General features: G+C 38.7%; 1 protein-coding gene across 1 annotated transcript; it reads left to right on the top strand.

The window, feature by feature from the left end:
- The first annotated feature begins 11,338 nt into the window (after window positions 1-11,338).
- On the top strand, window positions 11,339-15,884 carry SLN (sarcolipin). The gene is made up of 2 exons (XM_069554942.1): window positions 11,339-11,449; window positions 15,293-15,884. The coding sequence occupies exon 2, from the start codon at window positions 15,368-15,370 to the stop codon at window positions 15,461-15,463; it is 96 nt and encodes a 31-aa protein (XP_069411043.1). The 5' UTR covers window positions 11,339-11,449; window positions 15,293-15,367; the 3' UTR covers window positions 15,464-15,884.
- Window positions 15,885-16,364: the final 480 nt, after the last annotated feature.

Below are 16,364 nucleotides of genomic sequence, written 5' to 3'. Positions count from 1 at the left end.
ACTTGTGCTGCTTTGATCTGTTTTGATTTTTGGCTTTGTGAACTCAAACAGAAAAAGCATTTTCCCTGCCAAGGCAGGGGGCCTCTGCTGGACCAGGGGCCAAGTGGGAGTCCATATGGTCTAATTTGGTAACAAAAAAATTAAGATTTGTTAACTTTGTGTGGTAAAAATTTAATGTTAAATTATTTTTACATTCCTAAATTTTAAAATTTTCTCTAAAAATACTACAACAAATTATTAATACATTGTTTGTTGCTCAACTTCAACAGCAGAGAGAAAATCATCCCTTTAAATCATATTATGTGCCAACCTAATAAACAGCCATCAGACCTGGTCAGTGGTAGGAAGCCTAGAATGTACTATTCTTAAATCCAGAAATCCTCAGTAGTTCAAGTTACTACAGATCTTATAAATATCACTATATTTTCTCATGTAAATTGGTAAAAATTACAGCATTATATTTGTAAAACATTTATTTGCCTATGACATTCCAGAGCTGAGCAGTTATTAATTACTTTACATTCATACATATATTTATTTAACAAATTCTTGAAGCATGCCCACTACATTGCATGCACAGCTTGTCTATCCACTGGGTCTCCATGGGTGAGAGACACAATCCTTGTTCTTAAAGAGAGGAGATGGACAGGAAGGTTAGTACTGACAATACAGTGAAATCAATAGTGCTTAGGGTTACGCAAAGTAATGCTCAAAATTCTCCAAGTGAGACTTCAACAGTACATGAACCGTGAACCCCAGATGTTCAAGATGGATTTAGAAAAGGCAGAGGAACCAGAGATCAAATTGCCAACATCCATTGGATCACAGAAAAAGAAAAACATCTACTTCTGCTTTATTGACTATGGCAAAGCCTTTGACTGTGTGGATCACAATATATTGTGGAAAATTCTTCAAGAGATGGGAACACTAAACCACCCTACCTGCCTCCTGAGAAATCTGTATGCCGGTCAAGGAGCAACAGTTAGAACCGAACATAAAACAATGGACTAGTTCCAAATTGGGAAAGGAGAACATCAAGGCTGTATATTGTCACCCTGCTTATTTAACTTCTATGAAGAGTACATCATGCGAAATGCTGGGCTGGATAAAGCACAAGCTGGAATCAAGGTTGCAGGGAGAAATACAAATAACCTCAGATATGCAGATGACACCACCTTTATGGCAGAAAGTGAAGAGGAACTAAAGAACCTCTTGATGAAAGTGAAACAGGAGAGTGAAAAAGCTGACTTAAAACTCAGCATTCAAAAAATGAAGATCATGGCATCCTATCCCATCACTTCATGGTAAATAGATGGGGAAGCAATGGAAAGAGTGACAGACTTTATTTTCTTGGGCTCCAAAATCACTGCAGATGGTGACTGCAGCCATGAAATGATTGAACGATGCTTGCTCCTTGGAAGAAAAGCTATGACCAACCTAGACAGCATATTAAAAAGCAGAGACATTACTTTGATGACAAAGGTCTGTCTAGTCAAAACTATGGTTTCTCCAGTCATGTATGGATGTGAGAGTTGGACCATAAAGAAAGCTGAGTGCTGAAAAATTGATGCTTTTGAAATGTGGTGTTGGAGAAGATGCTTGAGAGTCCCTTGGACATCAAGGAGATCAAACCTGTCCATTCTAAAGGAAATCAGTCCTGAATATTCATTGGAAGGACTGATGCAGAAGGTGAAGCTTCAATACTTTGGCCACTTGATGTGAAGAACTGACTCACTGGAAAGGCCCCTGATGGTGGGGTAGATTGAAGACAGGAGGAGAAGGGGACGACAGAGGATGAGCTGGTTGGATGGCAACATTGACTCAATGTACATTAGTTTGAGCAAGGTCTGGGAGTTGGTTATGGACAGGAAAGCCTGGTGTGCTGCAGTCCATGGGGTCACAAAGAGTCGGACATGACTGAGCAACTGAACTGAACTAGGGTTACACAGATCAGAGATTCATCTGTCCCAGTCTTGAGGATCAGGGAATGTGACACTTGAATCAAGTACTGTTATTAATCATCAAACAAAGGTGGGAGGTGTTGAGGAAAGGGGTAAAAGGTGGTATAATCAAAGGGAATGGCATATGCATACATGAAGAGAACATCTGAGGAACTGCAGGTTTGGGATTGCTGCAGAGGAGGTCAGGGAGTTTAGAAGCTAGATCACTCTAAGGCCTTGCCTCTGCACTTGAAGATTTTGAACCTAATCAGGAAACCACTGAAGTAAGCAATAATATGCTTTCTGTATATAGTGCAGAAGAGTCAATTTTTATCTGACTCCAATGGGAAGATAACCGGTAGAAAGCACAACATACTGTACCATGTGTGTAAGGGCATTGATGTGGTAGGACCTCAACTTGTGCCTCAGTTCAGTTCAGTCACACAGTCATGTCTGACTCTTTGAGACCCCATGGACTGCAGCATGCCAGGCTTCCCTGTCCATAAGCAACTCCCAGAGCTTGCTCAAACTCATGTCCATTGAGTTGGTGATGCCATCCAACCAGCTCATCCTCTGTCGTCCCCTTCTCCTGCCTTCAGTCTGTCCCAGCATCAAGGTCTTTTCCAGTGAGTCACTTCTTCACATCAGGTGGCCAAAGTACTGGAGTTTCACCTTCTGCATCAGTCCTTCCAATGAATATTCAGGACTGATTTCCTTTAGGATGCATGGGTTTGATCTCCTTGCTGTCCAAGGGACTCTCAAGCATTTTCTCCAACACCACATTTCAAAGCGTCAATTCTTCAGCACTCAGCTGTCATTATAGTCCAACTCTCACATCCATATATGACTACTGGAAAAACCATAGGTTAAACTAGACAGACCTTTGTCATCAAAGTAATGTCTCTGCTTTTTAATATGCTGTCTAGGTTGGTCATAGCTTTTCTTCCAAGGAGCAAGTGATTTTTAATTTCATGGCTGCAGTCACCATCTGCAGTGATTTTGGAGCCCAAGAAAATAAAGTCTGTCACTGTTTCCATTGTTTCCCCATCTATTTGCCATGAAGTGATAGGATTGGATGCCATTATCTTCATTTTATGAATGTTGAATTTTAAGCCAGGCTTTTCACTCTCCTCTTTCACTTTCAGCAATAAGCTCTTAAGTTCCTCTTCACTTTCTGCCATAAGGGTGGTGTCATCTGCATATCTGAGGTTATTGATATTTTTCCCTGCAATCTTGATTCCAGCTTGTGCTTCATCCAGCCCAGCATTTCGCATGATGTACTCTTCATAGAAGTTAAATAAGCAGGGTGACAATATACAGCCTTGATGTTCTCCTTTCCCAATTTGGAACTAGTCCATTGTTTCATGTTCGGTTCTAACTGTTGCTCCTTGACCTGCATACAGATTTCTCAGAACGCAAGTAAGGTGGTCTGGTATTTCCATCTTTTGAAGAATTTTCCACAGTTTGTTGTAATCCACACAGTCAAAGGCTTTGCCTTAGTCAATAAAGTAGAAGCAGATATTTTTCTGGAACTCTCTTGCTTTTTCTGTGATCCAATGGATGTTGATAATTTGATCTCTGGTTCCTCTGTAATCCAGCTTGAATATCTGGAAGTTCTCAGTTTACTTACTGTTGAAGTCTCACTTGGAGAATTTTGAGCAATACTTTGCTACAATTGTGCCATAGGTTGAATATTCTTTCACATTGCCTTTCTTTGGGATTGGAATGAAAACTGACCTTTTCTAGTCCTATGGCCACTGCTGAGTTTTCCAAATTTGCTGACATATTGAGTGTAGCACTTTCAGAGCATCATCTTTTAAGGCTTGAAATAGCTCAACTGGAATTCCATCATCTTCCCTAGCTTTGTTTGTAGTGATGCTTTGTAAGGACCATTTGAATTCATGTCCCAGGAAGTCTGGCTCTAGGTGACTGATCACACCATCATGATCATCTAAGTCATTAAGATCTTTTTTGTATCAGTTCAGTTCAGTTCATTTCAGTAGCTCAGTCGTGTCCGACTCTTTAAGACCCCATGAATCGCAGCATGCCAGGCCTCCCTGTCCATCACCAACTCCCGGAGTTCACTCAGACTCACGTCCATCGAGTCCATGATGCCATCCAGCCATCTCATCCTCTGTCGTCCCCTTCTTCTCCTGCCCCCAATCCCTCCCAGCATCAAAGTCGTTTCCAATGAGTCAACTCTTCTCATGAGGTGGCCAAAGGACTGGAGTTTCAGCTTTAGCATCATTCCTTCCAAAGAAATCCCAGGGTTGATCTCCTTCAGAATGGACTGGTTGGATTTCCTTGCAGTCCAAGGGACTCTCGAGTCTTCTCCAACGTCACAGCTCAAAAGCATCAATTCTTCGGCACTCAGCTTTCTTCACAGTCCAACTCTCACATCCATACATGACCACTGAAAAAGCCATAGCCTTGACTAGACGGACCTTAGTCAGCAAAGTAATGTCTCTGCTTTTGAATATGCTATCTAGGTTGCTCATAACTTTTCTTCCAAGGAGCAAGCTTCTTTTAATTTCATGGCTGCAATCACCATCTGCAGTGATTTTGGAGCCCCCCAAAATAAAGTCTGACACTGTTTCTACTGTTTCTCCATCTATTTCCCATGGAATGATGGGACCAGATGCCATGATCTTCATTTTCTGAATGTTGAGCTTTAAGCCAACTTTTTCACTCTCCTCTTTTACTTTCATCAAGAGGCTTTCTAGTTCCTCTTCACTTTCTGCCATAACGGTGGTGTCATCTGCATATCTGAGGTTATTGCTATTTCTCCCAGCAATCTTGATTCCAGCTTGTGTTTCTTCCAGCCCAGCGTTTCTCATGATGTACTCTGCATATAAGTTAAATAAGCAGGGTGACAATATACAGTCTTGACGTACTCCTTTCTTCTGTATTCTTGCCACCTCTTCTGAATATCTTCTGCTTCTGTTAGGTCCATACCTTTCCTGTCCTTTATTGCCCATTTTTGCATTTAATGTTCCCTTGGTGTCTCTAATTTTCTTGAAAAGATCTCGAGTCTTTCCCATTATATTATTTTCCTCTATTTCTTTGCATTGATAACTAAGGAATGCTTTCTTATCTCTTCTTGCTATTCTTTGGAACTCTGTATTCAAATGGGCATATCTTTCCTTTTCTCCTTTCACTTCTCTCTTTTTCTCAGATGTTTTTAAGGCCTCCTCAGGCAAGGATTTTGCCCTTTTTCATTTCTTCTTCTTGGGTATGGTCTTTATCACTGCCTCCTGTACAATATCATGAACCTCCATCCATATTTCTTCAGGCACTCTGTCTATCAGATCTAATCTTGTGAATTTATTTGTCACTTCCACTGTATAATAGTAAAGGATTTGATTTAGGTCATACCTGAATGGTCTAGTGGTTTCCCCTATTTTCTTCAATTTACATCTGAATTTTTCAATAAGGAGTTCATGATCTGAGCCACAGTCAGCTCCCAGTCTTGTTCCTAAGCTTGTGTTATTTGCTGATGGAGCATGCCTGATAGAATCTGATTTGTTTTGGGAACTTAGGCTCCTCCTGAGAGAGAATTCATCCTAATAGAAGGAACATTTGGTGTGTGCAATATCAAATCTTAGTAGTGAAGGGAAGAACTGAGTCTTAGATAAAAAGATACCTATTGGGGTATCTTGGAAAACACTGAAGTGAGAGTGAGGAAGTATTCTTTTGGTATTCTTCAACAGGGTGTACCACATAGAAAGAGACACAGTTCCTCTTCCCAATGCCTCATTTTGCTCTGGAAGTAAGTGTAACTTTTTTTTTTTAACTTTCAATAGTCAATAACTATGGTAATTAGCAGAGGCAGTTGCAGAGGAGGGGTATCTTGCAGGCAAGGTCAATACTCAAGGCAAGAAGTGGTGGTTCTCAGCAGATGTGGTTGTTTGTGGAGACTGTAGAGGGATGCCTTGTGCTTGTGCTGTTCCTTGGTAGAGTGGTTGACATGTAAATGGCTGGTGAGTGCCGTAATATCTTGCAAAAGAGAGATAGTAGAAGAAGAAAATTTAGCTTGTTAGCACAAAATGTGTACCCTCTTGTAGACACAGATATAATTAGCCTGAAGTGTGCAGACCTTCTTTTCTGTTCTACACTAGCAAGTGGGGGCAAGAAGCAACAAAAGAAACAGTAAAGAGAGAAGGCCTGAACTACCTCTCCCAGATAAGCTGCCCAAATTCCCAGAATACTAGGTCCTGGCAACTCTACGTTCACTTACTGTAAAAGTGTAAAAGGTTAGGTTACTCCCCAGGCTGTAGAACAAGTGCCCAATTGCCCTCAGAGATAGCATATCCCTCATCCAAAAGGAAACCTAGCCTGATCTTGCATCCAGCTAATCTTTCACATTACTGCAACTAGGCACTTTTGTTTTCTTATCATCTTCACAGAGTGCAGAGAGAGATTTTCGTGATTTTTCATGACTCTATTCTCTCCACTTTAATAGCCAAAAGCTAAAACCAAATAAACTTGTTTACAGAGAAAAACCAGCAATTTTGTCTGATCAATTGATCTATCTCATTCTTACTGAAATTGTAATTGTGTTATTCTGACTGACAGATTCTCAAGAGAGATTTAGAAAAATTATTCTTGGTCAAATTCACTAAGAACAGAACGTTTCAAGTGGATGTGTCTGGCTAGAATCTCCCTGAACTATTCAGTAACAGCACATCAAAAGTCTGCTGAATTTTTATTTCCCATCAGAAAAATAACAAAACCAATCTGAAAAATGGGAGTGTTTTGTGGGCAGTTGGTATATAGCCTAGTACTAAATACTTTTTTTTGGCTGCTCCTTTCTTTTTCTCCCCTTCATCAGCTATGTTTAATGGGCTGAGAGAAAGCTGTTTGCTTGCAGAATCTTATTATAGACCAGAAATACACTTGTTCCAGAGAAGAGTAATTTAATTGGTTCCAAGTCAAATGATGTTAACAGGTGTCACCTCACCAATCCAGGACTTAAAATGGGTTATTATAAACAGAACTAATACGTATTTTTCTGGCTTTTGCTCCCATTTGTTATGCAAGACTGCATGCCCCTGTAATGTTCCTCCTGATTATTTCTAGCAACTTTAGGAGGTGGTTGACATGTGCTCATGCACACGTACTGTCAGCTACCACATAATGCCTGCCATTTTCTTGCCCTTTAGCTCAAGTTCTTCTCTGATGCCATCTGCAACTAAGGCCTGCACAGCTTAATATAAACTGCAAGGAAGTCTTGATCAGTATTTCTGCTTCTGCCAGGCTCCGTGACACTTCAGTGGAAGGACATTACATTGCTGGTTCCATGGATACACGAGGTCCACGAGAAGGCACAGGTAGAGGGAGAATCTCTCTGTCCCTTTCAGTGTTCCACACTGCTGAGCTTAATTGTCAAAGAGTTATAGAGCTTTTATCCATAGCTCTCTCTCTTCCCCTAGGACCCAAACAAGCTGTAGTGGAGTAGGATGGGTAGCATTTGTGTCTGGTGGCCTTGGAAGATACTTCTAACATGTGACTGTAATTGAGGTGGACTCCAGCTGCTGTGCTCTGAAATCATAATCAGGTTTTCACAGAGGCCATGATTCCATGGCTGCTCTCAGTCAAGAATTGAGCATGGGAGTAATACAAAGGGGGACACCCTGAGATTCATGGGACACTTCTGATAGATATCTTTGATTTGAAGTTTCCTAACAGCTTGGTCAAACTTTCCTTAGAACTATAGTCCACCTTCCCTTCCTTTTTTTCTCTCACAGGTATTTCTCCCAGTACATTTTTCTTTTTGCATATTTAGTCCCATCTTGTCATCTTGCTTTTCACAGGACCTAGATTAGCACAGGACATCTCTTATGTGCAACAGAATAGCTTAAATATTCTCCCTTTTGCTGAACCACATATATCTTCTTGATGACTCCCCTTCAAAGGAATTTTCTCTCCCAGGTGGCTTCTAGGTCCTTTTACAAATAGATTTGATGTAGACTTCAGTTTCCTCCACCCAGGTTTGCCTGGCATGCTCAGACACATCTAGATCTCAGCAGGAGATGTGATATGATGGAGGCTCAAACTAAGCCCCTTGCTATATATCCTAGAGCATCTATTATGATTCTTCACCAGTTCAATGCATGGTTAGAGAAACAAAAGAAATACAGGCAACTATCCTTGCTTTTGAGATTAAAATGCAGTTAGTGAGATAAAAATCACACATCTGCTACAAGTGGCTTAAAATGCAGATCATGATCATTGATTTTTCAAGGACATGAAGAGAGCTTCAAGGAATATGGTTTCGTCTTTCTCTGGGTTTCTACTTGTATGGGATATTGACAGATAATAGCAGAAAGCTGTTTCTTCCTGTCTGTGCAGGTCCATGATCGGTTGAATGTGAAGATGAGAGAGGCACATAATCATCATACTCATTACTGTGATGGGCTGAGCCCATCGCCTTTCATCAAGGCCTTACTGAATTCTCTCACTGTGTCAAAGACTTGTTGATTCATGGACTGACATGATGTCTTCACTTTTTGCTTCCCAAAGTAAAAAGGTGGATAGAAATTGAGAATAAATTAAATAAGTTAGTTTAGCTTATAATCAGGCATAAGAACTCAACATTGATTTTCAAAGGGTAAAATATTGTAGAGTTAAGAATGTATATAACATATGGAGTGGGAAGAAATAAATGCCAATTAGCTCTTCAATACCAATGTCAATATGCATGTTGTTTTCTTAGCAAAAGGCCTTTGGATAAATTCTAGATTAACAGGGATAGAAATAATATCAAAGATTAGTAATTTAGTATGTCCTCCTGCTGATGGGAAGAACAGCACCTTGAAAAAAAGTTAATATGGAATGTTATGTCATGGGAATTGCTCACAGAAAAGAAAATACCAAGAGAATTAAGTAAAGCTAATTTGAAGGCAAATTTTCTTTGGTAGTGAAGTTTGAAATCTTATTATTCCACAGCCTTTTAATTGAGAGACAATATGCTGATTTTTTTTTGAACTTGCAGATCCTCGGGGTTAAACCTGGGGTTGAATGGCTGTCATGTGACTTTGAGTGGCTTGCAAATTCTTCAGGAGAGAGTTAGGTCAACTAACAAGAAGCTAAATGCTCAGTATTATCTCATGATATCACAGGATAAACCATTAATATCAAGAAGCTTCTGAAGTATCTATCTGGGAATTTGTCAGTGCACCAGGAACAACAATCCCTGGCATAATGTTAGACAAACTTAAATGGGACAACCAAAGAAACAACTAAACAGACTCATGAATAAGCAGTAGGAGTTTATCTTTCAAGTTACGTTTCATTGGTCATTGAAACTGACCAAGTAAATAAAATTTACAGTATTAGTGAGCTGCGTTGTGATATGTTAACCCTTCCCCATCGTATTTAGCATTTTAAATATTGGAGAGCTAATTCCTATTCCAACATATACAAAATAAAAGCTTGTCCCATAAATCCAATACCAACACATGGTACAGTACAAGTAATTTAATTCTGCAAGAATTATAAAAGATAAAGGCTTTTCAAGAATCAGATTCCTTTACTGAAAATATCTTGCAAATTTGAGATTATGTCTATGTAACCTCAAACATGACTAAAAAGTAATATACCTTTTTCCTTTTAGGTGCTTATATTAAATTTTCTTTATACTTTTATATTTTCAATATATTACAATAAATATATAACTTTTTAACTGAACGAAAATTAATTTTGAGTGGTTAATAAAGGAGTGGGTGTGACTTAGTGAGTAGGGAAACATTCATAATATTTGAAACAATCTGGCAAAGCCTTGGAAGCAAAAGACAGAAATCTGATTACATTCAAGAAGTTTGCCAGTGTTTGACTGAACTATAATTTCTATATCCTCCCTATCACTTCAGTAAGCCCTGTCTTTTTACAAGGCATGTGACAACAGAATGTTGTATTAAGGTTCCCCAATATTGAGTTTATATAAAAAATGAAGAAATGGAGTGGAAAGTTTTTGTTTTAGTAATATTTCTAGTTCATCAGGAATAATGGGGAAAAGTTTGAAGAAGGAAATGACAACCCACTCCAGTATTCTTGCCTGGAGAGTCCCATGGACAGAGGAGCCTGGTGAGCCACAGTCCACACAGTTGCACAGAATTGGACATGACTGAAGAGACGGAGCATGCATGCACACACAGGGAATTTTGTTTACGTCTTCTGCGAATACATTATTTTGATTGACTCTACCTGGGAATTCAGAGGGGAAGTTTGTTCTGTCATCTGTAAAGAAAGAATTTGATGAAAAAACACAATTGCTGGGGTCATGTTTAATGGATGTATTTTCAAGTTCAGTTAAATACTTTGTGCTCATTCGCTTAGTCATGTCCAACTCTTTGTGACCTCATGGACTGTAGCCTTCCAGTCTCCTCTGTCCATGGGATTTCCCAGGCAAGAAGACTTGAGTGCGTTGCCATTTTCTTCTCCAGGGATCTTCCTGACCCAGGGATGGAACCCATGTCTGTCGCACTGGTGGGCAGAATCTTTACCACTGAGCCAGCAGGGAAACCCTGTTAAACCCTTCAGAGGTTCCATTTACCACCAGACACCTAGAATGTTTATTACAAACTCATTTTAGTAGTCCAATTTTAGTAAATGTTTATGTTTGAATGTTATACAATTTTATTTCTTTCAGATATACTATATCTCACACTTTCCACTAGTTTTTACCAGTTCTCCTGCTACCCCCAATCTATCCAAATGACTGAGTTTTGCTGTATGGGTTTACTGCTGTATTAGTATATTGACAGAGATATATAAACCATGGCTTCTACAGCTGTTTCAGATGAAACTGTATATTAATGTGTAAACTTGCAACGTACAGCTTAGCCAGAAAGTTATGTGGAACAGGTGACTGGGGAGATAGCTTTCACCACTTGGACTAAAATCAGTTTTGAAGGAGCTAAAAGATGCCTATCGAATTCTGGTGCATGTGTGTGGTTTGAGGAGTGCATGTGCACGGCAGAGAATTCTTTATACTTCAGAAACGTTGAAAATATGGGTGGTTAAATGAAGTTACACTTTTACACCCTCATATGCTAAGTGGAAGAGGCAGCCAAATGCAGTAAAAATTTGTTAATATTAGTCTATCACTCTTGGTTTACAGTGTTTTGAACACATGTTAGAGATACTTGTGAAGATGTAAAAGATGAATTTAAAACCTACATCAATTGTACCAAAAGTCAACTGGAAAGAAAAGGATTTTAAGTCCTTGAGCTTTTATTAATAATACAAATTCGCAGCCAAAGGAATAGCCTGAGTCAACACATTTTCATGTCCCCCTAAACACAAATAGCCTCCAACCTTTGGAGGTTGTTCCTTCGAGATGTTTCACCAGTGACATCACAGTGATTGCCACCTCCCTTGGACTACTTTAGGCCCTGCCCAGAGCCCAGAAGTCCAGACAGCCTGGGAGACAAGCAGGAGTTGGAGCCCAAGTAGGAGAGAGAGAGGAGAAGCCTACTGCAGCCCAGTGTGTCCTTGACCCTATTCAGGTAACAGCAGGATTTTTAAGCTTAGCATACAGTGTGTATGTGTGTACAAGTTGCAAATAAGAAAAGCACAGGAATATTTACATTTCTTAATGAAATAGACAATGCCTGTTGTACACAGTGTTTCTTAGACTAGAAAGAGAATATTATTGATTCTTGTTTTCCTTTTTTTCACCTTATGGCATGTGTTGTCTCCCTTCCTATTAAAAAATACCATACAGGAAAATATGTCTTCCATCTTTTCAAAGTCTCCATTCAAAGAAAGTTAATATCAAACAGTTTATTCAGAGTTCTTCTGTTTTTTTTTCACTTTTGAATCATATACTGTGATCTTGATGTCAGGAAAGATTTAAAATGAGGCCAAAATTGTCTTTGTGGGTTAACAGCAGAATAATGGAAGATTGCTGATCTGGGGTTTTACCTAACTGTGGTATAAATGTGTGTGAAATTAGAGCCCACTCCCTATAGTTAGCTTATATGTTGATTGAATTGGATTCACTAGAAATTCCCACCTTAATGCTGTGTTTTATTACTTTAAAAACATACAAAACAACAGCATTTAAGCTTACCATCAAAGTGCAAGATATAGTAAGAGGTAAACCATAGGTAATAAAGAAGTGTGATGAGTAGCTGTCAATTCAGAGACCACTGAAAAAAACGTGAAGAGTCCATAAAACATACCCTTTGAACAATTATTGTAAGGCAACATCTGTATTAATATCACTCAGGTCAAGAAATTGTCATTGGCGCACTCCAGAATTCCATTCTTGATCACTTTTCCCTTTTGCCTCATCATCAGTGGTAATCATCTTAATTGTTGAGCTAGTCTTATCCATGGTTTTCTTTATAATTTTACCATTTCTGTCTGCGTTCCTAAACAATATAGTTAAATTTCCTGTTTTGGGGTTTGAAGAAATAGAATTACATTCTGTGTTTCTTTTTGTAAATTCCTCTTTTGCTTCATAGTTATTTTTGTGAAATCCACCCATCTATTATGTGGTGCTGAGGTTCATATATTTTATTTGCTCTATAGCATTTGAAAGTATGAACATACCACAGTTCACATTCATTCTATTGCTGATGAACATTTGAGTTGTTTCCAGCTTAGGGACATTATGAAAATGTTGCTATGAACATTCTTATATATATTAATCCTGGTATATATGTGCTTGAGTTTCTAAAGTAAGAGTGAAAGAGCCAGATAAAAGAGAATGAACATTATCAACCTCAATTTAAAAATGTCAAATTGTTTTCCCAAAGGTCAAAAATTTACACTAGCCAGGGCAGTTATTTGTGGTTATCATTCACGTTATCACTCCTACAGAGTAACCACAATCCAACAACTATTTCCAGCCTGCCAGTTCTAGTTCTGCCTCTAACTTGCTATGTGTCATCACACAAACAACTTAACCTCTCTCTAAAAGTCAGCTTCTTAGCAATAATCTTGGGAGAGAGAAAAATCACAAAACTTGCCTGAGTTGTAAAAGTCCGAATTGTTGGGAAGGGCACATGAACAAAGCTCTGGACAACTTTCAGCAACATTTTCTGAATGTGTTCCTGTCGTGTCACAGTCTCATAAGATTTGATGGGATAGTTATTTTGCCCTTCCTGGGTAAAATAATGGGTTGTTTTGATCATTGTAAATAAGGCCTCAAATTTTTTACATATCTTTGTACTTCTTTGGACTTACTCAAATAAATTAGTGTTTGGACCAGGATTTAACTTCATTAATAAATCCATAAGGAAGAATCTGCTTTAGAGTCTTTAGATTCTTTTGTTCTTAGGCTCCTTGCCTGAATTAATCAACTTCCTGTCCTCCTCTGCTCTGATGTACATGCTTATACATTCTCTCTATTTCCTTAATACTTCATTTTCTTCTGTTTACTTTCTCCTTCGAGCAAATCTTTGTAAAGGTTTTCATTGGAAATGGTGTAGAAGGCAAAAATATAAGTAAGAATTAAAAGGAAAGTGAATGATGAATCAGTTACCATTGGTCATATTTTAAACCAACATTCAACAACATACCTGTTAATATAATCTTATTGGAACTTATGTGTTATACCAACAATAACATAAGACATTAAAAAGGATCGTTTGACTGGTTTATGCAATTAATAATTTGGTACACTAACAATAAAAGAAATATAGTAATTATAATTCATAATTCAGCGGAGACTTCTTCCCCCTGAACTTCCACTTTAGAAAATAAAACACTTTTTCCCCTTAAGCTTTTTCTACTCCATAGTAGACTTTTGCTCTAAATAGTTAAAATTTTATTTCTAATCTTTACTTTCATTTGGTTTGCATATACACAGTGTCAATTATGCCACATCACTGGAAGTAATAATTTAATGTTTCTCAAAGCATGATTTTCCACAAGTATTATCTATACAGACTATAAAGATACCACCCCCACTTTTTGAAGTGTTTACAATATAAGCACATCCTGGACTTGACTAAAAATAGCTGGCACAAGCCCTTGTTGAAATAGAAGTACCCATGGGGTTAACACTTGCTGTTTGGACTGAATGCCTGTTATGTGAGGGACTTTTTGTTGACCCCAGTAGGCTCTATGCCCAAAGCAGGGATTTCAAGAGGCCAAGCAGCTGTTGAAACTACTTAATGCTTTCACAGGGTTAGACAAAGATAGATCAGCTTGGAACTTGAAAAATTATGGTATCCTACCTCTGTATGTAATTTGAAGCAAGAAAAAATCTAAGCCATAACATTTTTTTTTTTTTCTGTTTTGGTGACCTTACTTGCTGGTAGCAAAGCAAGCAAGCATGCACACACATATGCACAGAAGTTGGAGAAAGAAAAATGCAATATTTTGTGTTTTATCAAGTGAAAGTCACTCAGTCATATCCAACTTTTTGTGACCCCATGGACTATATGGGATTCTCCAGGCCAGAATATTGGAGTGGGTAGCCTTCCCCTTCTCCAGGGCATGTTCCCAACCCAGGGATTGAAACTAGGTCTCCCACATTGCAGGCAGATTGTTTACCAGCTGAGTCACAAGGGAAGCCCAAGAATACTGGAGTGGGTAGCCCATCTCTTCTCCAGCTGATCTTCTTCACTCAGGAATTGAACCAAGGTCTCCTGCATTGCAGGTGGATTCCTTACCAACTGAGTTATGAGGGAAGCCCCATAAGCATCAATATAATCATCACAGGAAAATAATCAGAACTGTATCGGTCTTTTTGACATCAGGTCAAGAGAAAAAAAAAAAAGGCTCTCTGTGTAAGTCAAGGTTTCTCAGAGAAACAGAATCGACAGGGAGGTTGTGTGTATGTGTGTGTAATATAATTGGCTTATATGATTGTGGAGGCTGGCAAGTCCAAAATCTCCAGGGGAAATTAGAGGCTGGAGACCCAAAGAAGAGTAATAATTCTAGTTCAAACATAGTCTGGAGGTTAGATATCGGAAATCAAAGCATTGGCAGGGTTGAGTTTTCCTGAGGCCTGTCCTTGGCTTGCATATGACCATCTTCTCCCTGTGTCTTCATATGGTCTTCCTTTTGCATATGTTTGTGTCCTAATCTCTTCTTTTTATAAGGATAACACTCATATTGGATTAGGACCCATCTTAATTACCTCATCTTAATTTAACCCATCTTGATTACCTCTTGAAAGACTCTATCTCCAAATATAACCATATTCCTCAATTAAAAAAAATATATATATATAGTTGCATCCCAAGATACTGGGGATTAGGATTTCAACATGTGAATTTAGAGCGGGGGATACAATTTAGCCTATGACACATTTCCCTTCCATAATGCTTCTATTTCCTTTGAGGAAAGAATGCCTACTAATTTCTTATGTTTTCTTTGTTATTATATGATAGGAGGTAAGGACAAGCAGGAGGTCTTTGGTGTGCCCTCAGAAGTTTGCCTTCAGTTCTCACCAAGCCACTCTGAGAATGGAACGATCCGCCCGGGAGATCTGTCTCAACTTCACCGTTGTCCTGATTACAGTCATCCTTATATGGCTCCTTGTGAGGTCCTATCAGTACTGAGATGCCACAACTCCTGGAATTGACTGCAATGCTCCAGGGCTATCTTCTGTATGCCCTGACATCCCACTGCTGTCATGGGATGCCTTTTCTGGCACCCCATGGCACTTCTGACCAGTTTGCACAATATCTGGGGTGCCTCCAGAGCTGCTCTCAATGGCTTCAAAATGTTTGCCAGTAAGCATTAGATTTATTCCCCAATTCTTACTGCAAATGTGTTAGACAAGCCACAAGGTTAAAAGTAAACTGGATTCATGATGACATAGAATGTTAACAAGCTCCTGATCTGTCTCACCACACATCCCTTCAACCCACACTCAGCAACCAAACTCTAAATCAACTTGCCAGAAGAAAGAAATGTTAAAGGAAGTCTTTGTCAGCCCCTATACTATCATGTGAATAAAGTTAAGTCAACCAAAAATAAGACTTTTAGAATTTATTTTAGCTTCTGTTTGTGATACTCCATTTAATCCTTGACTGAGCCTGAAGTGACAAATGTTACAATATTTCTAGCATTTGAGATAAGCCAAGATCTTCCAACTGCTGAGGATTTGAAACCAAGTCAATTAAGAGTGTCATATTTCAAACAATTCCATTGGTTCAGTGTTCCTCAAATTTCCTTCTGAATTAGTCCTAAGGGCAGAGGGAAAATAAATCCATTTCACTAGGAGGTCTGGAATACAGCCTGAACTGTTCACTAAAAGCACAAAATTTCTTTGAAGCCTTGTTTTATCATTAAAATTGACAAAGGTATATTTTATTCTGTAATATCTCTGTTTGCTTTAAAATATATATTTACATTATTTCCCATTGAGTAAAACTGAAACATGAGTCATGTCCCTAAGAGTAGCATATTCCAGTTGGGTTATACTAATGCAAATAGAGCTAGTCGCTAATAAACTAC

The sequence above is a fragment of the Ovis canadensis genome, chromosome 15, assembly GCF_042477335.2.
Source record: "Ovis canadensis isolate MfBH-ARS-UI-01 breed Bighorn chromosome 15, ARS-UI_OviCan_v2, whole genome shotgun sequence".
NCBI lineage: Eukaryota > Metazoa > Chordata > Mammalia > Artiodactyla > Bovidae > Ovis > Ovis canadensis.
Note: the sequence above shows the minus strand (reverse complement) of the source record. Positions and strands in the feature narration are given on the sequence as shown.

Coding starts and splice junctions, on each gene's coding strand:
- SLN (XM_069554942.1), top strand. CDS start 15,368: ATGGAACGATCCGCCCGGGAGATCTGTCTCAACTTCACCGTTGTCCTG.